The sequence below is a fragment of the Engraulis encrasicolus genome, chromosome 11 (assembly GCF_034702125.1).
Source record: "Engraulis encrasicolus isolate BLACKSEA-1 chromosome 11, IST_EnEncr_1.0, whole genome shotgun sequence".
Classification (NCBI taxonomy): Eukaryota; Metazoa; Chordata; class Actinopteri; order Clupeiformes; family Engraulidae; genus Engraulis; species Engraulis encrasicolus.
Genome location: NC_085867.1, coordinates 7292122 through 7314621, shown reverse-complemented (window position 1 = coordinate 7314621; position 22500 = coordinate 7292122). Strand labels below are relative to the sequence as shown.

Genomic DNA, 22500 nt, shown 5'->3' with positions numbered 1-22500 from the left:
CAAAAAATAACATTAAAAAGGGCACTTTTTGTCCAGTAGGCCAAAGGGGCAGGTGCTTTAGCACCACCTCATCCTTATCTGTGCACACCGACGAGGACACATACCACAACATGTTATGCGTTTCTATATGTCTGTTGTAGTGTTGTGACGTTCGAGAATGAGACGATTCTTTTGAATGGCTCCCAGAAGTGAACGATGGGAACCGGATCACAGCTAGGGGAGCCACTCGTTTTGACGTTCATTTTTCATTCATTTTAAGCATGTGACCTTGACGTGAGTACTGTAATTTGGGGGAAAACACATTAGTCTGCCTCAAAAAGTGTCAGAAATAGTCTTTAGAAGCAGGACAATCAGTTGTTTGAACAACATGACCTAGAGGTGGAGTCAAAATATTACATTCTAAATACTGAATAACTAATTTAAAAAACACAAAGAGATTCTAAGTCAAAAGAAGTCAAAAGAGCCAGTTTTGTCACTATGATCCGGATCCCGTCACAGACCCATAAATCCCATCTCTAGTCTGTTGAGATGGAGACACACATAACATGTCTTTCTGTCTGCCTGTGTTGACATCGGTTAATATAATGTTGTTTTGTTTTATGTCTTTACACTGAAGGTGCAGGCAAATTTTTGGCCACATCTTGTGTGCTGTTAGTCCATAATAGGTATGAATTGATTAGATGTTTGGGGTTCAACACTTTCAATATGACTGCCTGTCATGGTTGCCACAGGAGTGTTAGAATTGACCTTTTTGCGTTGAGTTCTTGTTTTCATTTTACGTTTAATGCCTACTAGGTATGCTGCTACATATTGGTGTGGACGTGTTCGTATGCCCATTTAGATGTGTAAATGTCAACACATGTTTCTGTCAACTCTAGTTTGATGACAATGTGTTACAGACATGGGCAGAGTGAATAATTTTGTGGCTTAAGCTTAAATAACTTTTCAGAGTCCAATGCTGTCCTTTATTGTGAATTATTGTGAATCATTGTGAATTATTGACAATCACCTTCGCCTACATCAACTTTATCAACTTTTGACCTGTGCAACACTATGACTAACAAATAGGTGGAAGTGAATCTATCAGAGGGGAACATGTACTGATTTGTCACTTTAAGATATGACTAAACTCAACTTCAGTGGTGACATGTGGTTAAAGTCTTGCCAAAGATTCCAAAGGCACACCGCTGGTAAAGTTAAAAAGCCTTTAACGAAAAGGGCCCGTTTCAGTAGAGGCTTTTTAACTTTACCAGCAGTGTGCCTTTGGAATCTTTGGCAAGACTTTACAACAGTCACCAGTGAAGTTGAGTTCAGCCATGTCTTAAAGTGACTTTTTCCTTCAGCCAAAGTGCACCTGCTTGGCAGAAAAAAGTGAAGTAGCACTCCTTGACAACCAGCACTCCCAAGTGAAGAGTTGGCTTTTTAGTACCATGTACTCATTTGTGTACATGCCAGTCTACATCTGTGCATCAATCATTGTTCTGTTGTTGCTCCTGCAAGGCTTGGCAGGATATCTACTGGGAACTGGGAAACTGCAACTCCCATTGTCATTGTCACACATCACTCCACAGCACACAAGTGCACACTGCACACAACAACATTGCATGTATGCCTCTCCCGTGCAAGGGTGCAGCCCCCAATGGCACCCGAAAGGGAGCAGTGTGGCGAGGCGGTACCATGCTCAGGGTACCTCAGTCATGGAGGAGGATGGGGGAAAGCACTGGTTAATTACTCCCCCCAACAACCTGGCGGGTTGGGAGTCAAAATGGCAACCTTGAGCTACAAGTCTGACAATTATCCAATACTTCAAAACATTGACCAACACACCAGGGCTTGACATTAACTTTTTTTGCTTGCTGGCCATTGTGGCTAGTGGTTTTCCCACACTCACTAGCCATTCAGCTTTTTTACTAACAAATTTGATGTTGTTTTTTTCTTTATCATGACGCTGTACATCCAACCTCAGAAGATGAGGTGCTGAATCAAGAAGATCAGTGCACAGCTTTCTACATTGAAATATAAACAATACACAAGGGGCAAAGTGCAGTGTAGGCTATTCTGATATGTCATATATAGAATAAGCTACCTGCCAAATTGGCTAGTGACACTGAAATGATTAAGCTTACCAGCCACAGCCAAGTTTTACCAGTATTTGGCCGGTTGGCAGGTGCCAGTGTCAAGCCCTGCGAGCACACTCATTCAACCTACCCTTCCAAGTCTGGTGGGATTTCATTCTTGTGTGTAGTTGTTTGTATGTCTGTTGACATGTGGATAATATGCTATCAGTTACTGTTTCTATATTAGTAGGCCTATCTTATTCCAAAGATGTATAGATAAGCGGGATTTTAAGGGGGCTGCTGTTTTCCTCTGGAGCTCCAGTCACATGATACACCAATGCATGCACGCACACACACACACACACACACACACACACACACACACACACACACACACACACACACACACACACACACACACACACACACACACACACACACACGTCCGTACACTTGCCCGTGTTTTTCATTTTGTTTCATTTTTCCCAAGTGAACATTTTCGAGCTATGTGCTCTTGAGACAGTTGGTGAGTTAGCAAAACTTAGCCTATCACTAATTTTCAGCCTGGCTACTATACACAGTTTTCTGCCCATACACACACACAGGTTAAATATCATTGGAAATGTGTGGTGTGAGACAACAAATGCATGAAATCAAGGCCTATTAAATTCATTTTGGTGGAGTGACAACCTGGTGGAGTGACAACCATTTTGTGTGACGTAAGCAGTAGATAACAGCAGAGCTACTTCCATACCCCTGGAGAGTGCATCTGGACTATAAAAACCCAAATATCTCAGCCTCTGAAGCACATCAAAAGATGAGAATGTAAAAGCTAGAACTCTCATCTTGCATTGAAATGTATTCAGCTCTAACATACCCACATTGTTAATAAAACACTCAAATCTTCTCAAGAGCCTGAATGTAGCGTCTATGTCACACAGGGTGCCTAGGTCAATGCAGCATATGCGCAACATTAGGCTTAAATGTGTTAAAGAGGTGGTAGGGCTTGCACCTAGTCAAGCCAACGGAGACATCCACTCATGAGTTTCTCTGTAGGAGCTCATTTTCATAGATTCACTGAAACACAGTTGTCAGAGGATTACATGTAAGAAAATAATAGCAGAATTGTCACAGTCTGTTCCACATGTCTTGACTCAGTAGCTGTAAGGGAAAACCTGGCAGGATTCTGGCAGTGTTTCTCCATTCTTTATTTAGTTTTTCAAATGGTATTTTATGATGGCAACTTGACCTCACATTAGATATGGGCAATAGGTCTAAGACAATTTCACAGATGACGAATAGGAAATAACCAGAGACGGTTTAAATGCAGAATAGAGAATCTTTGAAATACCTGTCCTTCTTCAGACCATTAGCCTCTATAACAGGGGTCCCCAAACTTTTTTCTCTGGGGGCCACATTATTGTTGCTGACTGTGATCAGGGGCCGGGATCAATCAAGTGGGCTGTATACTAGGTCACTGCCTGTGAGATGAGAAACTATCAAGACAAGAAACTTCTGGTGATTCACAATAGGTTAGTGAAACTTAAACTGTAGGAAGGCCTGTTGATAAACAAAATAAAATATTTTAAAAATATATTTTATCATTATTTTTTCTGTGAGGATTGCTTCTTTGGGCCAGTTCAAATGGTGAGGTGCAGAGAGGTGGAGGGCCGGTCAAAGGGGCATGGTGGGCCGTATCCGGCCCCCGGGCCTTAGTTTGGGGACCCCTGCTCTATAACCTCTATTGGAAACGGCCCGATACTAGTCTACATTCTCCACTTTCTTCTGTGTCAGCAGAAAATAATAAAACACATTTTTGTGCTTTAGTTGGCCTATTGTATTATTTGAACACTGGCAACTTAAGTTATTGCCTTTGGGAGTCTGTAGACTACAGGTTAGGGGACGGAACTGCAGTAGGATAAGTTAGGCCACTATTCTTTGTTCAGATCGAGTTGGGTAAGCTTATGGATAAATTCTACTATGTACAGTGTTATGTTACATCATTGTAGCATTGATGTATAGCCTACCGGTAGTCAATGTAGGCCTAGTCTATTATGTTGTAGCCTTTTCTCTTAAAAAAAAAAAAAATCACACTCACCCTCTCCTTCACTCATTTTTTCCCTGTTGTCTCTCCATCTATCACCAGGTCCACAGTGTCACTGTTTCTGTTTGTTGTTGGGCGCCCTCCTCACCTCCACGCATCTGGCTGACCTCTGTCTCCACCTGACCATTCACCCCACCCCCTCCCTCAACAGCTGGTTGCCATGGCACTATCCTCACGCTTGAAACTATGGGAACAGAAGGGAGGTCCCTCCAGAGCATCGTGACGCACCGCACGGCTCAATTTTGCACCGCTTTGACTCACCAGCCTACTACTGAATGAACCTTTTAGCTTGTCATACTAATATTAACAATGTCTTTTTGATGATATGCTAAGTAGCAGAGTGTTGTGCTTTTGTTTATGTCGTGCCGTGAGTGAATCGTGACCCCTGCCTGGCTGTTTGCCATGCTAGCACTGCTAATAATGAGCGCGCTTGATAAGTGCAAAGAATGCTTTTCCTCGCCAGCTGTCGACTACCAGCCGTTGCGCACGTGCCGGCCTTGTCAGCTTTTGTACCTAATGTGCAGGTAGGCTAATGAATGCGGTGGTGGTTAACACGACATTCGATTTCCATGGGGGCTTTTTAACAAATGTGTCTATTTTATTAACCATAGCTGTGCCAGTGTCAGCACGTAATTGTCAGTAGAACTTCTTCATAAACTTTCCCTTGTTCATTTCCCTTACATTTCACTAGCCTACATTTGTCATTAAGAGTCTATGTAGCCTAGAGCAGTTATGCATTGTGTAGAAAATGTACACTGATTTCAACGTCTTTTTTGTCATATCCCCGATGAGGGCTAGGCGACACTCGATTTTGTCTCCTTGTTACATTAGACAACAGTGTAACAAACTGTGTTGTTACAGTGGTTTTGTAACGCGTGTTTGCACTTTGCTCTACTTGCACTCAAAGTTAGGATGAGGTAGGCCGATGTAGCCTACAATGTAGCCTAAAAATAAAGTGTTACCCAAATTACAATTCAATAATTCATTTGGGCAAATTTGCACAGGGCATTGTCCATAGTTGCAATGATAAAAAATGCACCTGGCAAAAATAAATAAACAAATAAATAGGGTAGAGCTATGGTTTAAACATAGGCCTAGATGTTGCATTACATTTTGTCATACCTTTGTTAGTTTGTTGTTATTACTTGTAAAACGTTTAATTTATGAATGCAGTTGGCTGTGTTTACCCCAATCTCAGAGAACACATGCCACAGATTATTTTCCTTTTCCGAAAACAACAGACCTACTCTTGAGTTTTTGAATCTGCATTCTGAGTGCTCCTCAACTGTGCTGGATGCTCCGTCACTGTGCCAGCTGTTAGCTATTAGCAGGTAGTATAATCAACTCCATGAAACTTTACACTGAGTGACAGCTGGTCTCTCAAGTCAAGACATTTTAATGACCCTCAAGAACACAGCAGCACAGCACAGCACAATACTTCACAATGCCTTACAGAGAGACGAGGCAGCTGAAGAACACAGCACAGCACAATACTGCACAATGGAAGTGCCCATTGGTCCTCCCACAACATATTCCTGTTGCTCCACGTTCCCACATTTCTAAGAATTTATTCTAATTTAGGCCCCATGTTCCATGGCGAAGAGAAAGGCACGTTCTCTTAGTTTACTTACTCGGAGTTGTGGAACATAGGGCGTATCTTTGAATAATTTCTTAAAAATGAGTGAACATGGAACAGCAGGAATGAGCTGTGGAACCAATGGGCTGTGGGACTAATGGGATGTGGGAACGTTGAGCTGACCCCCTGCAGGAGAACTTGCAGAGAGAGGTGGCAGCCCAAGAACACAGCACAGCACAATACTGCAGTAGAGTAGAGCATAATTTATTGATCCCGAAGCATACATACATAAATACATAAGATAAACACAAATACATTACACACATCATTGCACATTCACCATACACCACACGCGCGCGCGCGCGCACACACACACACACACACACACACACACACACACACACACACACACACACACACACACACACACACACACACACACACACAGCTGTGGTTGTGATGAGAAGAGTAAGAGTTGTTCATCCCATGTGCCATAGCTGAGTGGAAAAAGCAGCAAAAACTGGGAAAAAAGTGTCCAAAGTGTCCAGTAACTTACAGAGAGAAGAAACTGCATGACAGCTGCTCACTTTGCATTGGTTTATGATTATGCTCTATTACGTAAAGGCTTGAGTTTTGGGGTCAATATCAGTTCATATCTGCAGTGAAAAATGATCTGCATGCGAAGAGTTTTGTTGCAAAATGACTTGAACGCCATTTTTTGAGTTTGCATTTTATTACAGGAAATTACTGTTCCTTTCATCGAGTTCTAGCCATTCAAATATTTTGAAAACATGGGAACTTTTAAAAATCTATATAAAATTAATTTTGCAATGCAATACTATTAGAAAATGTCACTTTCCCAAAAGGTATAGATAGATAGATTTTACCGCACCACATATTTATATAAATAAAACCAGAGTGTCAGGATAACTCAATAAAGCTTAACACTTATTTCCATTGTGGTCCTGAAAATGTTAAACATACACAGTATAAGTCAACAAAGCTCTTCAAATGCATTATGATCTGGTCCAGTATTTCCCTGAGTCATTGGTGGCTTCCGTTGACCGTCCGTTGACCTTGTTGTCCAGGCTCTGAACTGCACTGAGCTGAGCTGGGATCTGTGCCAGGTTTAGGGTACAGCACAGTATAAGTGGCCATACCAGATTGCAGCCCCCGTCGCGGTATGCTAATATGTTCTAGTCGTCATCTGCCATATGGATCAAACTAGGAATCCAAATGGTGTCAAAGTGCTCAGAAAAAAGGAAAAAGGATCCAAATAGTAGCCTCTCAGATGGGGTCGCCGGCAGGCCTATTCACTATTTACTTAACTACATCATAACAACATTGCTATGACATTACCGAGAGCCTTAAGTAACAGATTAAGACATAGCCATTGCAATTTTTGGTGACGGCAAGGTTATAATATAGGCTCTGCACTAAGGGGTTAAACACAAGTGCTCTAACAGTCTTTGTGGGTAGTAGTAGAAACTACAAAACTACTTCAAAAAGAAACAGTCAGTCAGTCCTTAATTGCCTTAAAGAAAAAGTAAAAAATAATAATGAAAGCGGCGTGTCACAGTTTCCTCCTCTTTCTTTTTTGGTGTCGAAGTGCTGTTTGTCCTCTCCAGGCCTCCATAGTGTGAGACTGTACCAGTAGGCCTACTGTCTGTAGTCATCACACACACATACCATAAACCGGTCATTCAGTTTCACTGTAGCTATTCTGAACCGTCTGTCCGTCAGTCCGCCCGTCCGTCAGTCCGTCTGTCAGCTTTAAGTTTCCCCTTCTCTAGGCCAACAATGACCACCCAAATAACTGGGTCAATTTTATTTTAGCCTCCTCCCACTCCCGGGGCTTGGCGCCGCCCCCTTCTCAAAGGCGCCATACACTTGACACGGCCGTGCTGCCCTGCCTTGTCCGCCGCTCTCCTCTCATGGCTGTATTTGGCTCTGTCGTTAACACCTCCGCTCCGACCAGTGCCGCTCCGCTCCGCTCTCTCTGTGCCAGTGTCAAGCATGCCACTGTAATCTTGTCATGTCTGATTTCTGAAAGTCTGTTGTGTTTTTTGGTGGTGGTGGTGGGTGGTGTGTCGCGTCATGCAACGCCTGTGTCTGGCAGTATATGACTCAAGTCAGCTAGTTGACGAGGGCAGCAAGCATGCTGTCTTCCAGTCTGTCTCTCTGTCTGCTTGCTACATAGTTGTCCCTGGAAAACATCAGTGTCAACTCTGTTTGCTATGCTGAGACACACCTGCCATTGCTTATCATAGCCCTCGCTGGGTTTAGAGGGGTGGTTTGGGACTGGGACTGAAGGTGGGGGAGGTGGATAAAATCATGTGTTGGGCAGGGTGTGTGTGTGTGTGTGTGGATATTGGTTTTGAGGTGAAGCCTTACTGGTGGTCAAGCAAGCTGATCCCAGTGACTAGCTCATGACTCGGCAGCTTCTGGCTGGTCAGTGTGATATGAGGGCAAGCTACCTCCTCCTGCTGGCTGGGATGTATGCAGGACGTATGTATGGACTTGATATTAATCGCGCAATGACCTCTAACATGTTCTGGGGTGCATTTCTCAAAACAGTAGATAGCTACTTTGTTGTTTGCAATGAAATTTCCCATTGGCAACTACCCGAGTCGCTAACTGGCTAGCATCTAGGCTAGCATCTTTTGAGAAATGCACCCCTGTTTTGAAGTAAAGCATAAGGTACTGTGTAAATGACTACTGGTTTTGAATAGAAAACAGTGGAATGCATGTTTATGTCTGGGCCACCAGATGCTACTTCACTTATACCTGCTTAAAATGCATTGAATCTGGGCCCATTGATGGCGACCAGGTGATCATGCTGAATGACTAGACACTAGTGACTCGGAAAAGCCAGTAAGCAAATAACCTTGCATGCATGTGCAAGAGAGAAGGCGCTAAGAGCTAACAGTTGGCCCTTAGCCCTAATGCCTTCTTTTCCTGGAGAGAGAGACCACTTCAGGGGCCAGAGGGCTGCCACACCATCCCCCCTTATCAAACTGTGCTCGCCCTTGACAATGACCTACGCAGTGTATTTTGCAGTGCATGTAGGCTACTACTGTAAAGGCACAGATAGACCAGATTGACTTGAGCGACAGAAGTAATTGATTTTGTATTGAGTCGCTGTTGACAGAAACGAAGTGCTTTGGGCGACGAGAGGCGATTTGAGCGACTTGAGGGACAGTTTGTAGTTGAACTGCATCGAATATTATGCAAATGAGCAATGATGCGGTTTGGCGACAGCCGCCACAGCCAATGGGAATGTCAGAATGCTTGCATTGTGCTTTTAATGGACTTTCTCTGTCGCTCCTTTAAACCTTTAAATTGTGTCTGTAAGCCTTTCAGTAGTTTGTGAATGTGTGACAGTGAGCAGCACTACTGAATTCGCTCTACCACCTTCCATCAGCTACTGTATGAACACAGTGATTTTGAAGATGGCGGTAGTGTTCCCAGCTGATGTATGTTTTGCATACATTTGTGCATACATTGTTTGTATCGTTGTCTAAGCATAAATATGTTTGGGACCATGCATGATTTGGTCATATGTGACTGCATATCCTTGAGTGAGTGGAAATGACAGCATCGTGATATTTTGAAAATGTTTGAGTATGAGTATGTAATGGTGAATGAAAAAATGTGTGTGAGTGTGAATGTGAGACTGAGAGTGACTGAGTGTGTGTGTGTGTGTGTTTGTGTGTGTGTGTGTGTGTGTGTGTGTGTGTGTGTGTGTGTGTGTGTATGTGCGTGTTTGTATGTGCGTGTGTGTGTTTGTGCTTGTGCGTGTGTGTGTGTCTGCCTGCATGTATGTGTGTGTGTGTGAGTGCATGTACTGTATGTGTGTGTGTGAGAGTGCATGCATGTACGTGTGTGTTTGTGTGTGTGGAAGAGTGCACGAATTAAGGTGTGTTTTGGAGTTGTGACGTGTCCTCTGTGGTGTGGTGTGGTGTGGTGGTTCAGATCAAGGAGGAGAATAAGCCTGTCCCAGCCACCCCTGTTCCCCCACCCGTGGCAGCCGTACCCGGGGGCTTCCTCAAGCAGCTGGTCCGGGAGACGGAGAAGGAGACCAAGCAGAAGGAGCCCGAGATTAAAGAGGATCGCTCGGTGAGGAACACACAACACAACACAACACACCTCCTTCTTTTTTGGGTGCTTATATGCCTTTATTGGATAGGACAGCGAATATATATTTCTAAGTATTTGGGGGGGCTTTTCAAGCCTTTATTTTTAGTTTTATACGACAGGACAGTGAAGGTGGTGACAGGAAGCGAGTTGGGAGAGAGAGACGGGGAACGGTCAAAAAAGGCCCGGGTCGGAATCGAACCCAACCATTAGTGCCACGTTAGGGCCGGGCATTGAAGATGGTGATAGGAAGTAAGTGGGAGAGAGAGAGAGAGAGAGAGAGAGAGAGAGAGAGAGAGAGAGAGAGAGAGAGATGGGGTGATTGAAGATGGTGATAGGAAGTAAGTGGGAGAGAGAGAGAGAGAGAGAGAGAGAGAGAGAGAGAGAGAGAGAGAGAGAGAGAGAGAGAGAGAGAGAGAGAGAGAGAGAGAGAGATGGGGTGAGGTTGAGAAATGGCCCTGGCTGGATTTGAACCTGGGTCCCCATGCAAGGATGGATCACTGAACGGGCCTACCGGGCCCAGGCCCAGGGGCCCAAGAGCCTGGGGGGCCCTGGGGGGGCCCTGAGGCCCAGTCCTCCGCGCAGAAATTTTGAATAACCTACTGCTACTGGGCCCCTGAAGTTATGGAACACTGGTTATGTTATGTAATATGAGTCAATAAAGCCCTTATGCCATATGCCACATGCTTTGTTATTCATTTATGACGGAGGAGATCAAATAGTATAGTGCGTCATAGGGCCCTGAACCCTCTTTCATGGCCCTTGAATAATGTTACATGGGGCCCTGACACACGGGAAATTTACTCATCTATTTGAAGGGGCCCCTTTAATGGTGTATAGGCTATGTTATGTAAGGCCTGGGGATCCGAATAATGTCGTTGCAGGGCCCGACAAATGGCTTGCATTTGCTGAACCGGTACCTGGTATCTGACAGGGCCCCTGTAGACCTATTGGCTTATATTATGAGGGGCCCTGGGGATAAGAATGGGCCCCTGAAACATATGTTGGCCGAACTAGTACCTGGTATCTGACCGGGCCCCTATATTGGCTTATATTATGAGGGGCCCTGGGGATAAGAATGGGCCCCTGAAACATATGTTGGCCGAACCAGAACCTGGTATCTGACAGGGCCCCTATATTGGCTTATACATCAGGGGCCCTGGGGGTAAGAATGGGCCCCTGAAACATACAGTATCTTGGCTGAACCGGAACCTGGTATCTGGCAGGGCCCCTATATTGTCTTATATTATGAGGGGCCCTGGGGATCAGAATGGGCCCCTGAATAATGTCATTGCAGGGCCCCTGAATCATTGGTTATATAATTATTACATACTTGCACATTTTGTATGGCAATGGTTTTGAAACATAACAAACAGCCCTGTCTGATCAACAAGTAGGCCTAATTGAGTCATCATGTGTGCCAGGCCAGCTTATTTTTTAATTCTTCATATTTGCTGTGATCATCCCCTCATTTAAAGTGTTATTTTATTTGGTAATGCAATATCTACACGGCTCTAAATTAACAACAGCCAACCGGCCAAATATTGATGAAATTTCAGTTTGGCTGGTAGAAGAGACAACCTTACTAGCCACATTGGCCCATTAGTAAATGTGTGTTTGGCTAGTAAAATTAACATGTAACCACTTTGGCTGGTGATGAAAAAAAGAAGATTTAGCGTCCTGTCTATATAGCTCTGGGAGAATGCAATTGATACTGACAGAGAACGAAGACCAAACCCATGCATCATTGATTGTCATACCGGGGAACCTAGGACCCAGGGGACATTTGACCAGGGAACAGCTACCACACTCCCGATTGGCTGCGATGCAGAAGGAAACGTTATTTCCGAAAATGTTTGAGCAGCTTTCAGCAGTGGTAAAATAGCCGAAAGATTTTACAATAGACACGCAATTTCCGAAACCTATAGAATTGAAAAACAAATTCGAACGGCAGAGTTAGCAAAGTCATTTTGATATAACTGTAGACAAGTTTGAATAGGCGGCAGTCAGAGACACTCTAGCATTGGTGGATGATCGCTCTGTTATCATGCTTGGATTATTTATATGGGATTTTCTATGTCAAAGACAACGTCAAAAGGTAAGAGATATTTTGAATTGCGCTTAAATTGAGTATGTTTAATGTACACCATGGCTTTACATTAGTCTATTTTTTGCATGGTTGAATGAAATGGGGTTGTTCCACAAACTTGAATTGATTCGTGACCTGAGGTTGATGGTGTACAAGGCAGGCTGTCTCATGAAACAAAACCATATTGCATCCCATAATGGAGCCTGCTACGTTTATTAGCATTAGCAGGCTGATTTACTTGAGTCAGTATAGTTGTATTTAAGTTGTTGTGGGACTTTCCTCTTGTATTGGATATCTGTTGTCTACTAACGCACGGGCATGCCTTTCAATTTGAAGAAAGAAATGTTTGTGTTTGAAAGTAACTTCACGTTTTACAATAGGCTAATGTGTTCTCGGTCATACATTATGCACTCCATGTGTCAAAACGTTCTGCTCCGCTGGTTTCTCGGTGCATTTTATTCTATGGGCTACATGTAAAGGATCACTGCTTGGCCACGAACTGGAGAGCTTTGACAAAACTATCTGGTGCTCATCACAAATGTTTTCTTTGTCCAGATTGTTGACGCATAGCCTATGATAATATGCGGCATAATGGAAAGCGGCAAAAATACTTTCTTTGTGTAGGCCTACTGGTAATAATGTAGGCCTACCTGTGGTCTTTTACACGACATCTTTTTAAATGTCGAAAGCAAAGACTTCTCCGAAATGTGAACAGTCTTAGCCTATGATGTTGTTAGTGAATTGGAGTCGCTTTCAGCAGAGTAGAAACTTTTGGGCTGCACCGTGCGCAAATGCCGTCGCTTGCCAACCATGGCACATGTGTATTTCCGACTCCCGTTCTGTATTGCCGTCCCTCTGGTGTGTTTTGGTGTTGGAGTTTTTGCCTGCCTGCATAGCAAAATTTCCTGGCAAAACCCTGAAAACTAGAAAAAAAAATTTTTTTGGTGGGGGGGGGGGGTTGTAGTAGGGGGGCCCTGCGTCATCGCAGGCCCAGGGGCCCACAAAATGGTAATCCGTCCCTGCCCATGGGTGTGGTCAGGTGTGTCACAGTAGCACCACATTAATGACATTACATAGATTACATTAATTACAATTACATTGATTACATTAATTACATTATTACATACACTTAGCTGACGCTGTTAGCCAAAGCGACTTACATTTGTTTAGATACAGGGTATTAGTTACAGTCCCTGGATAGGAGCAATGTGGGGTTAGGTGCCTTGCTCAATGGCACTTCAGCCATGGATGGAGGTGTAGGGAGAGGTAAGGGTGGGATTCGAACCGGCAACCCACTGACCTTATATGTCCACCTCCCTAACCACTGCTACAACGGCCCCCACATCACATCACATCACATCACATCACATCACATCACATCACATCACATCACATCACATGACATCACATCACATCACATCACATCACATCACATCACATCACATCACATCACATCCATGCCTATGTGCCTTTACTTTACTCCAGGGACGACAGCATCTCATAGAGATAAAAGTCTCAGCTAAATACATAAAAATGAAAATTAATTTTATAGATTTGTCAGGCCTTGGGTGTTCCGTAGCCTCTTCCTGCAGATGGGGTCGTCCACGGGCCTATTCACTGTTTGCTGAAAATACTCAACTACATTGCTATGACATTACCGAGAGCCTTAAGTAACAGATTAAGACACAGTCATTACATTTTTTTGTGACAGTAAGGTTATAACAACATAGGCTCTAAGATAAGGGGTTAATTTTTTTTGTTGTTGTTTTTTTTTAATTGATTTTAACAAGAACATACAGAACAAGACTCGGCTCACACATGTATAAATACACATACAGACAGAAGGTTGGCTCAGTATTCCTTGGATGACATCAAACAGAGGGAAAAGAAACAAACAAAAAACATTGATAGAGTAGACAATAAAACTGGATGCAAGTCATTTTTTTAAATTATTGTCACATGAAGCCTCTGATCAGTATGGTTTCAATGTTTACGCCTATGAAGGACATAAACGGTTCCCAGATTCTGAGAAATATATTGTCCTTTTTATGCAGTTTGCATGTCAAATGCTAAGGGGTTAATTGTCCTGTGTGCCCAATGTCTTGTATTGTATTTCCTGTGTGTTCACTTCTAGTGTATGACAACGCTTGTTTATTTTTGGTTCTTTTTTTCATGACTGAAATTATCCTTGGACTGAAAAAGACTACGGTAAGCTAATTTCAAAAACCACAAAAAGAATTTGGTATAAAAGCCTTTCCCATGCCCTCACCCCAGAGCACAATATTTGTTCATAGACTTGTCTTGATTTTATCTCCTGTGAACAGATAAAACTCTAACTGTAGTCCGGCCTCAGGGGAGCGAGGCAGATCAGGAGTCATTAAGATTTGATTTATTTCTGAAAGACAAAGATAAGACTGTTATAAAAAGAGAGATTTATATCCAAGTCACACATCAGAGCTGACTTTTCGTCATGGTTTAAGGAGGGCCTGAACTCTTACAGTTCATTTTAAATTAAAATGTCTCTTTGGCACAGCACTTTTTTCACGGTTCAGTGAATGGGCAAATACACAGAACTGTGTTTTTTTTCTCCAATTAACTTTTTTGAACTTTGTTGTCTTTTTCCTTTTTTTACTGTGACTCACCTGTAGCCTCCTACTGCAGCCGCTATCATTAGCCATTACAATTTTGGTGACAGTAAGGTTATAACATAGGCTCTGCGCTTAGGGGTTAAGCTGACTGTATATGCATGGCCTATGTGATTGCAGCAGCCCAGCAAGCTGAGTGACAAGCTGGATCAGCAGTTCCTGACTCTGTGTGTGTGTGTGTGTGTGTGTGTGTGTGTGTGTGTGTGTGTGTGTGTGTGTGTGTGTGTGTGTGTGTGTGTGTGTGTGTGTGTGTGTGTGTGTGTGTGTGTGTGTGTGTGTGTGTGGCATGTGAGTGCAGCAGCCCAGCAAGCTGAGTGACAAGCTGGTGCAGCAGTTCCTGACGCCGGACGAGACCCCGCCCATTTTGGAGGCCGAGATGGCTCTCCGCGCCGAGCAACGCTTCCTCAATGGCGACAACGGTAGCCAGCCATTGGCCGAGAGGAAGACCTCGTCAACATCCTCTTCGCCCAGACGGGTGCTGTCGCCCGTCACCTCCAAACACGGCTCGCCTGAAACCACGCCGGGCGAGTCGGCATCGGACAACGCGGACAAGAAACAACATGCGGCAGCAGAGGCGGCTAGGAAACTACAGCTGCAGCAGCAGCAGCAACAGGCGGTAGGGGTGCAAGAAATTAGTCGATTGATCGACTTTAACCGATTAATGCCATTAATTGCAATTAATTGCCAATTCAACTGACGAGAGACCCTGGTGAAATGGGCATGTGAAGAGTGGTGTGAAGAGAGGTGTGAATAGTGGGAATATAACTCAATATGACTGGGAAAATTGCACTTTTCATACATGAAAAGGGGGATCCTTCTCCATCTTCTCCATTTTGAATTTCCAGAAATAGACATTTTTAGCTGCAAAACTTACTGTACTTTGGTCATACTAGTAAATACAGTACTAGTTTATTACTTTGTTAATATTCATGAAGAGATCAAATTTTGGCAATTGGTAGCACAATTTCAATGAGAAGCATAGTTGGAATACCTGTTCTGGCCACAATCTTACACAGAACACCTTTAAATATTTAGATTTAATCAGGGTTTTTTTTCAGGAAACTAACTTATCAGCTTATCAATGAATTGTGAGTTGATCGATAAGGTCAATCAACTAACAATTAATGAATTAATCGATAATTTGCATCCGTGGCAGGAGGAGAAGAAGAAAGCGGAGGTGAAGCAGAAGGAGGAGCAGCAGAGGAAAGTAGAGGAACAGAAGAAAAAAGCTGAAGAGCTGAAAAAGAAAGCACTAGAACAGAAAAAGAAAGCAGAAGAAGAGAAGAAGAAAGCGCAAGAGCTGAAGAAGAAAGCTGAGGAGGAGGAGAAGAAGAAAGCAGAGGATCAGAAGAAAAAGGCAGAGGAGAAAGAGAAGAGGCAGGACCCAGAGGGGCAGCAGGCCAACACCATCATCACAGAGGAAGCCAAGGCACCAGCACCAGCGGTGGGTACACTTTTGCTTTCCGCACTGTGTTTGGGTACGCAGGGCGTTCCATTTCTAATCGTGGCAGTGAAGTGTAGGCTACTGTAAACTACCCGAAGAACGCCCCGAAAATGGCCATTTTTTGTTACTGTACATTTTTCATACTCAACAGCCACCATGTTTGTATGTAGTAGTACGTAGTTGAGTGTCAGATCTATCAAACTGCCGACTCTCCGTAATAACCGCATTGTGTTGATTCCAAAGACAATATCCATGTGGCGGCTAGCTGGTCTCATAGGATTCAATTCTAACTGCTAGCTTGGAGGTAAAATGTACACGGCCATACTCAGAGAACAGTGGAAAGTACAGGAGAAAGGTATACGTCAATCATTTAACTTAGGAGAGGTGTAATATGAGCTTATTTCCAAACATGGTACAGTATCATGGTACACATGGTACATGTTTCAAAAGTATATGTCACTACAATACTGTAATGTGGGGAAGTGGTATAGAATCATTGTATCATTAACTTACTGTAATATCTAAATACCATGCCTTAGTTACTGTAACTTCTGAATACCATGCCTTAGTTACTGTAATATCTAAATACCATGCCTTAGTTACTGTAATATCTAAATACCATGCCTTAAATACTGTTGGGTTTTGATGCCGGAGCTATCCATGCACTTATTGCAATTGGTCAGCCAGAAAAACATTGAAACATTGTACTAACTCTCAGGCTCTTGGGTGGAGTGGGGTGGGGGGTGTCTCCCTTTGTGTGTGTTAAGATGCGAAGCTGGAATGCAATGCAGACACAGTGGCTTCAGTCTGCACACACACTGAAAGAACAGGAACATATTCAACATTGCACTCATGCTGTGTGTGTGTGTCTGTGTGTGTCTGTGTGTGTGTGTGTGTGTGTGTGTGTGTGTGTGTGTGTGTGTGTGTGTGTGTGTGTGTGTGTGTGTGTGTGTGTGTGTGTGTGTGTGTGCGCGCGTATGCGTAACAGTTGAAGACTATATGACTGCACAGCTGTGCACGTGATCAAGTGAATGAAGGGAAGAACAAATGCATGGATAAATAGCAAATGTACATCTATGCACGTGACAGAGTGACAGAATGAAGAGACAATAAACGATTGAATAATTGGAGACTGCTTGCACAGTAAAATCATGAACTGCTGATAATCATGTGTCCCCTTTCTTCCCTTCTTCCTTTCTCTCTTTCTCTCTATTCCTCTATCTGTCTCCATTTCTTTCTCTTTTGCTCTCCACCAATCTTTCTCTTTTTTTCTCCCTACCCTTCTATCTTTCTCTTAAAATTTCCCTCCCAATTTCTCTCTCTTCTCCCTCTCTCCTCTCTCCCTCTCTCGCCCTTCCTTCTTGGGGTGTCTCTCTTCTCTCCCTACTCCTCCATCTTCTTTCTCTCTCTCTCTTTCTCTCTTTCTCTCTTTCTATTTCCCTCCCAATCTCTCCCTCTCTCCGTCCCTCCCTCTGTCTCTCTGTCTCTGTCTCTGTCTCTGTCTCTCCCTCCCTTCCTGGAACTTCTCTCTTCGCTCCCTACTCCTCCATCTTTCTTCCTTTCTTCTTCTCTCTTTCCTTTCTTTCTCTCTGTCCCCCTCTCCTTTCCCTCCCTCCCTCCCTGTCTCTCTGTGTGTGCAGCAGACGGGTGTGTGGTACGAGGCTGGCCCCGTGTGGCTGGCACAGAAAGACACCTTTGACCTTGGTGAGTCACACACACACACACGCACACACACACACACACACACACACACGACTAGTGGTGCAGCCAGTGTTGCCAGATGTGTCTGACCAAATCCTGCCCAAAAGCTTCTCAAAAAACGCCAAAATGCGCCAAATTCCGCCCAAATTCAACAAATTACATTGACTTCTATGGGCCCAAAACGACTGAAAAAACGCCAAATGGCCAATTTTTCAGATTTTTACCCGCAGACGCTCATCCAAAGTAGCCCAATTGGGCTGGCACCCGGACAATCTGGCAACACTGGATGCAGCTCCATCAGCGTTGCTTCTAGTCAGGCCAGGAGCAATACAAATACTGTAACTGGGCTCCGGAAAAATCGGGAACTCCTCCCACTTTGTTGGGAAGCAAACAGCCAGTAGCAAACCAAGCGAGGCGGGTCAACCATGCCGTTTGGGAAATGCTAATTGTTATGCTCTTGGTCAGACCAAGTCTCGAAGAGATTTGAAAGTCGATGATAATCAGGCTACCTACCAGTAGCCTGTCCTATGGTGGTGTTCACAATATCTCAAGCTGATTTGATTTTGTTGCCCAGCTGAGATGTCTTGGTCTGCATTCTAGGAGTGTTTATTTCTTTTCTTTTTTCTGCTGTTGTTGCACAGAGACTTTCTATTGAAAGTACTTTGCTGTGTAGCGTGATTCTGGTATAGTATAGTAACACCACTGCATTATGCTAACCGTGTTGTGCTAGCAGTTCTACATGCTAAAGTTGCTAAGCCATGGCTGTGGTGGACGAGATTCACTAGTTTGACGCCCTCTCGTGACTTCACATTTCAAACAAGCGATTTAATGTTAGGGTTAGGTTTAGGGTTAAGGTTAGGGTTAGGGTTAAGGTTAGGGTTAGGTTTAGGGTCGTATGACGTAAGCGGTAAGTACCGAAAGGGCGTCGATCTAGTGAGTCCCGTGGTGGACTTAAGGGGGATTCAGAGTCGCGCGTTCACGGAGGTTCTGCACAGAGAAGCAGCCACCGCGCCCCCCTGTGCAGCGACAAAACGACCCCTGGCTGCAGTACACGCATGTTTCTCCCAGGCTGAAATGTCCGTGAGCTGAGCTATGCTTGAAGACGGTGATTGGTCAATGCGCTTACGGCAGTCCGGGGGGAACTCAGCCCTGATAGGTCAGTTGTGTTCTATTCTTCTACCCTACCGCGGAGGTTTGAAGGAAAACGAAAAACAGGATGCAGTTGACTTGGCAGGAAATCACTGGAGTTTACTTGACAGGGAGAAGAGAAACTGTTTTTTATTTCAGTAGTACAACTTCCAAAAAATCAATTAGAAACATCCATAAAAGGCCATCATGAAAATGATATGTTTGTAGTGTGGTAGTAGCAAAGAAGCCTCTTTGTTCTTTTGTAGTGTGGCAGCTAGCTCATTAAAACAGGGTTCGCTAATGTCCTGTAGAGTTTGAATGGGTTTGGCTGACAGTTGCTAAGCTAGCTGTTAATTAGATAGGCTATCTATTGTATTTAAAAATGGCTTTTGTTTCATTTAACCACCTCAACTGTAAAACATGAATAAAGAGAGAATCTTGTATGCTATCATCCATGTCTAATTACGCCACAACTTTTAAAATTAATAGCAAGAAGCCTCTTTGTTGATTTGTAGTGTGGCTAGCTAGCTTCTAAAACAGGGTTCGCTAATGTCCTGTAGAGTTTGAATGGGTTTGGCTGACAGTTGCTAAGCTAGCTGTTAATATGGCCATTAGATGTATTGTATTTAAAAACGGCTTTTGTTTGGCATTTTAACCACCTGAACTGTGAAACATGAATAAAGAGAGAATCTTGTATGCTATCATTCATGTCTAATTACGCCACAACTTTTTAAATTAATAGCAAGAAGCCTCTTTGTTAGTGGTAGAATTACGTTTCAGGTGGCTAGTCAACTAGCTTTGAGTTTGTAATGACTGATTTAGCTGGCTAGCTACTACTAGGCCCCAGGTGTGAATGGCCATTCATGCTGTCTATTGTCTTTTAAAATGGCGTTTGTCTTGCATTTAATCTCATGTAGTACTTGACCAAAAAGAAACTGATGTTGTACCATCTAATTATGCCCCAACTTTTAGAAGTAGGCTACTAGTGGAATATTACGTTTTACATAGCTTTGTGATTCATTCTAGGGACTGGGCTCAACTGAATGAGTTAGTTCGCCCCCTGTTGTCACGGAGGTGAATTGACGTCATTAAAATCTCAGCGGGAAAAAAACACCACGCCCTTTCCTGCATGCGCACGCAGGGCGACTATGAGGAATACACATCCCGCTGACAGTACGTCCATGCTGTACCCCAAGTCAGCACAGTATGACTATGTATCAGGCTTTAGGGTTGCCAGCCGTCCCTTGAAATACGAAATCGCCCCGTATTTAGAAATAAAAGAATGGTTCCATATTGAACTGAAACGGGACACAGGACGTTAAAAATGCAGTAAATTACATCTAAGAAATACATCATTTTCTGGAGGAGGACCCCAGACCCCTTGCGACCATGGAGTGTCCCGTATTTTTTCATTCATAGTTGTCAACCCTAGCTGTGGTGGACTGCTGTTGCTGCTGCTGCTGCTGCTGTCGTGAGGTGCTGGTGAGGTGTGGGTCCGGAGGCTGCCTAGCCCGCTGGGACAAATGTGCAGAGGTGTTGGGTTGCTTGTTATTTTTAGTCCCGTGCTGGGAGCCTGCCCCTGCCATGCCATCCTCTCCTATGCTCCCCGTGCTGGGACCCTGCCATGCCTCTCCTCTCCTATGCTTCTACTTTAGCCAGTGGCCAGAGCTAGCTTTATTTTAAGGGGATTTCCCTCGGGAGTGCTTACTCAAACTCGGACACACACACACGCACGCACGCACACACACACACACACACACACACACACACACACACACACACACACACACACACACACACACACACACACACACACACACACACACACACAGACTTAATCAGTCTGGAAAAGTCCCTCCGAATAACACCCGCCCACACAAGCGCTATAATACTGTAGTTGCATTAAGCACAAACAAACACACATACATACATACATACATACAAACATTTGTTTGTATGAATTTTGTGAGTTCCACAAAAAGGAGTGAGGGGAGAGAGAGGGGGGAGAGAGAGTGGGGGAGTGAGAGGGGAGGAGGGGGGGAGAGGGAGAGGGAGAGGGAGAGAGAGAGAGGATGAGAGAGAAACAGGTTATAGCATCTGTTCAGCAGAGCTAAAGACCACATCTGTATTACACTAATACAGAGCTGTAGCTGTGCGTGTGTGTGTGTGTGTGTGTGTGTGTGTGTGTGTGTGTGTGTGTGTATGTGTGTGTGTGTGTGTGTGCGCGCGCACATCCGTGTGTGTGTGTGTGTATATGTTTGTGTGCGCGTCCGTGTGTGTGTTTATGTGTGTGTGTGTGTGTGTGTGTGTACGTGCGCTTCATTGTCTGCCACTTCCATGTCAGGGGCTAAGCTTCTACTCATCTCTAAACCCACTAATCCCATTCTCTATGCCTGACCTGAATGATCTCTGGAGTGTGTGTGTGTGTGTGTGTGTGTGTGTGTGTGTGTGTGTGTGTGTGTGTGTGTGTGTGTGTGTGTGTGTGTGTGTGTGTGTTAGCGTGTGTGCCTGACTTGAATGATCTCTCCTGTGTGTGCGTTTGCGCATGTGTGCGTGCGTGCGTGTGCGTGCGTGCGTGCGTGCGTGTGCGTGTGTGTGTGTGCGTGCGTGCGTGCGTGCGTGTGTGTGTGTAAATAGTTGAGTTCAAAGGGTTCACAGGGAAAACATCAAACATGAAAGTGACTTCTGCCTTATCTAGCCAATAGATTACAGCTGTTGCAGAATACAATTAAGGAATCGTGTTAAGTGCTTACATAGAAGCCTTTTGTTCATTGTCAGCATGCGGAATCATTGTCTAAGTATACATGTATACTTCATGTTGAGGATTGTCCAGGCTTCCCTAAGGGTCTGGATACATACAGTAGGGTTTATATATATATATATACTGTACAGTATTTATGGGCTTTTGTGAATTTATTTACCCATTTTACCCTAAGGCACCTGCGAAAACACCTTCTGAATGCCTAAGCCCTTTTTGGGCAAAGGTGCCCTCTGCCTATTACTAAAACCTAAATATCTCAGCCTCTGAAGCACATAAACACATGAAACGAGGTGCATTTATAAGCTAGGACCCACATCTTGCATTGGAATGTGTTCATTCAGCTCTAACATACCCACATTTTTAATTTAAAAAAACCCTCAACTCTATATGTCTATCCAGGCGCCAAAGGTCAAACAGCGTACATATATGCAGCATCAGGCTAAAATGGGTTGAGAATTGAGCAGTAGAGATTATATAATTCAATAAAACATGTATTTATATAGCACAGTATCACTATGAAGTTCACTCAAAGCGCTTTCAAAATACACATAGGCTACACATATACATAGTTGAAGGAGAGGATTGTGCATCCCAGGAAAAGGTGCAGGACGAAGGCCTACTGTAGTTTTGTATTTTATTTAAGTGTTGTATTTTATTATTTCATGGCTGGATTACGTTTCGACTTCATCAGATCTTCATCAGATTCTAGGGGAATTTTGACATTCCAGTGTCTAACTCCAGAAAAAGACGGCAGGAAGACCTTACAGTTTTTCTCAATTGTTTTTGTACATTTTTCACAACAGAATAATGATTCTCAAAAGTCTTTGTTCAATTGTGACTTCCTGGTGTTACCTGTGC

The 22500-nt window shown here is 43.9% G+C and overlaps 1 protein-coding gene across 1 annotated transcript in view; it reads left to right on the top strand.

Moving 5' to 3' along the window:
* Positions 1–22500, top strand: part of LOC134457845 (unconventional myosin-XVIIIb-like) — a 137482-nt gene that overhangs the window by 3935 nt on the left and 111047 nt on the right. Inside the window, exons 2-6 of the mRNA XM_063209824.1 lie at positions 4204–4360; positions 9713–9856; positions 14907–15224; positions 15765–16052; positions 17693–17756. Coding sequence (XP_063065894.1) covers positions 4322–4360; positions 9713–9856; positions 14907–15224; positions 15765–16052; positions 17693–17756 — 853 coding nt within the window. The 5' untranslated portion in view covers positions 4204–4321. The remainder of the gene's footprint in view (positions 1–4203; positions 4361–9712; positions 9857–14906; positions 15225–15764; positions 16053–17692; positions 17757–22500) is intronic.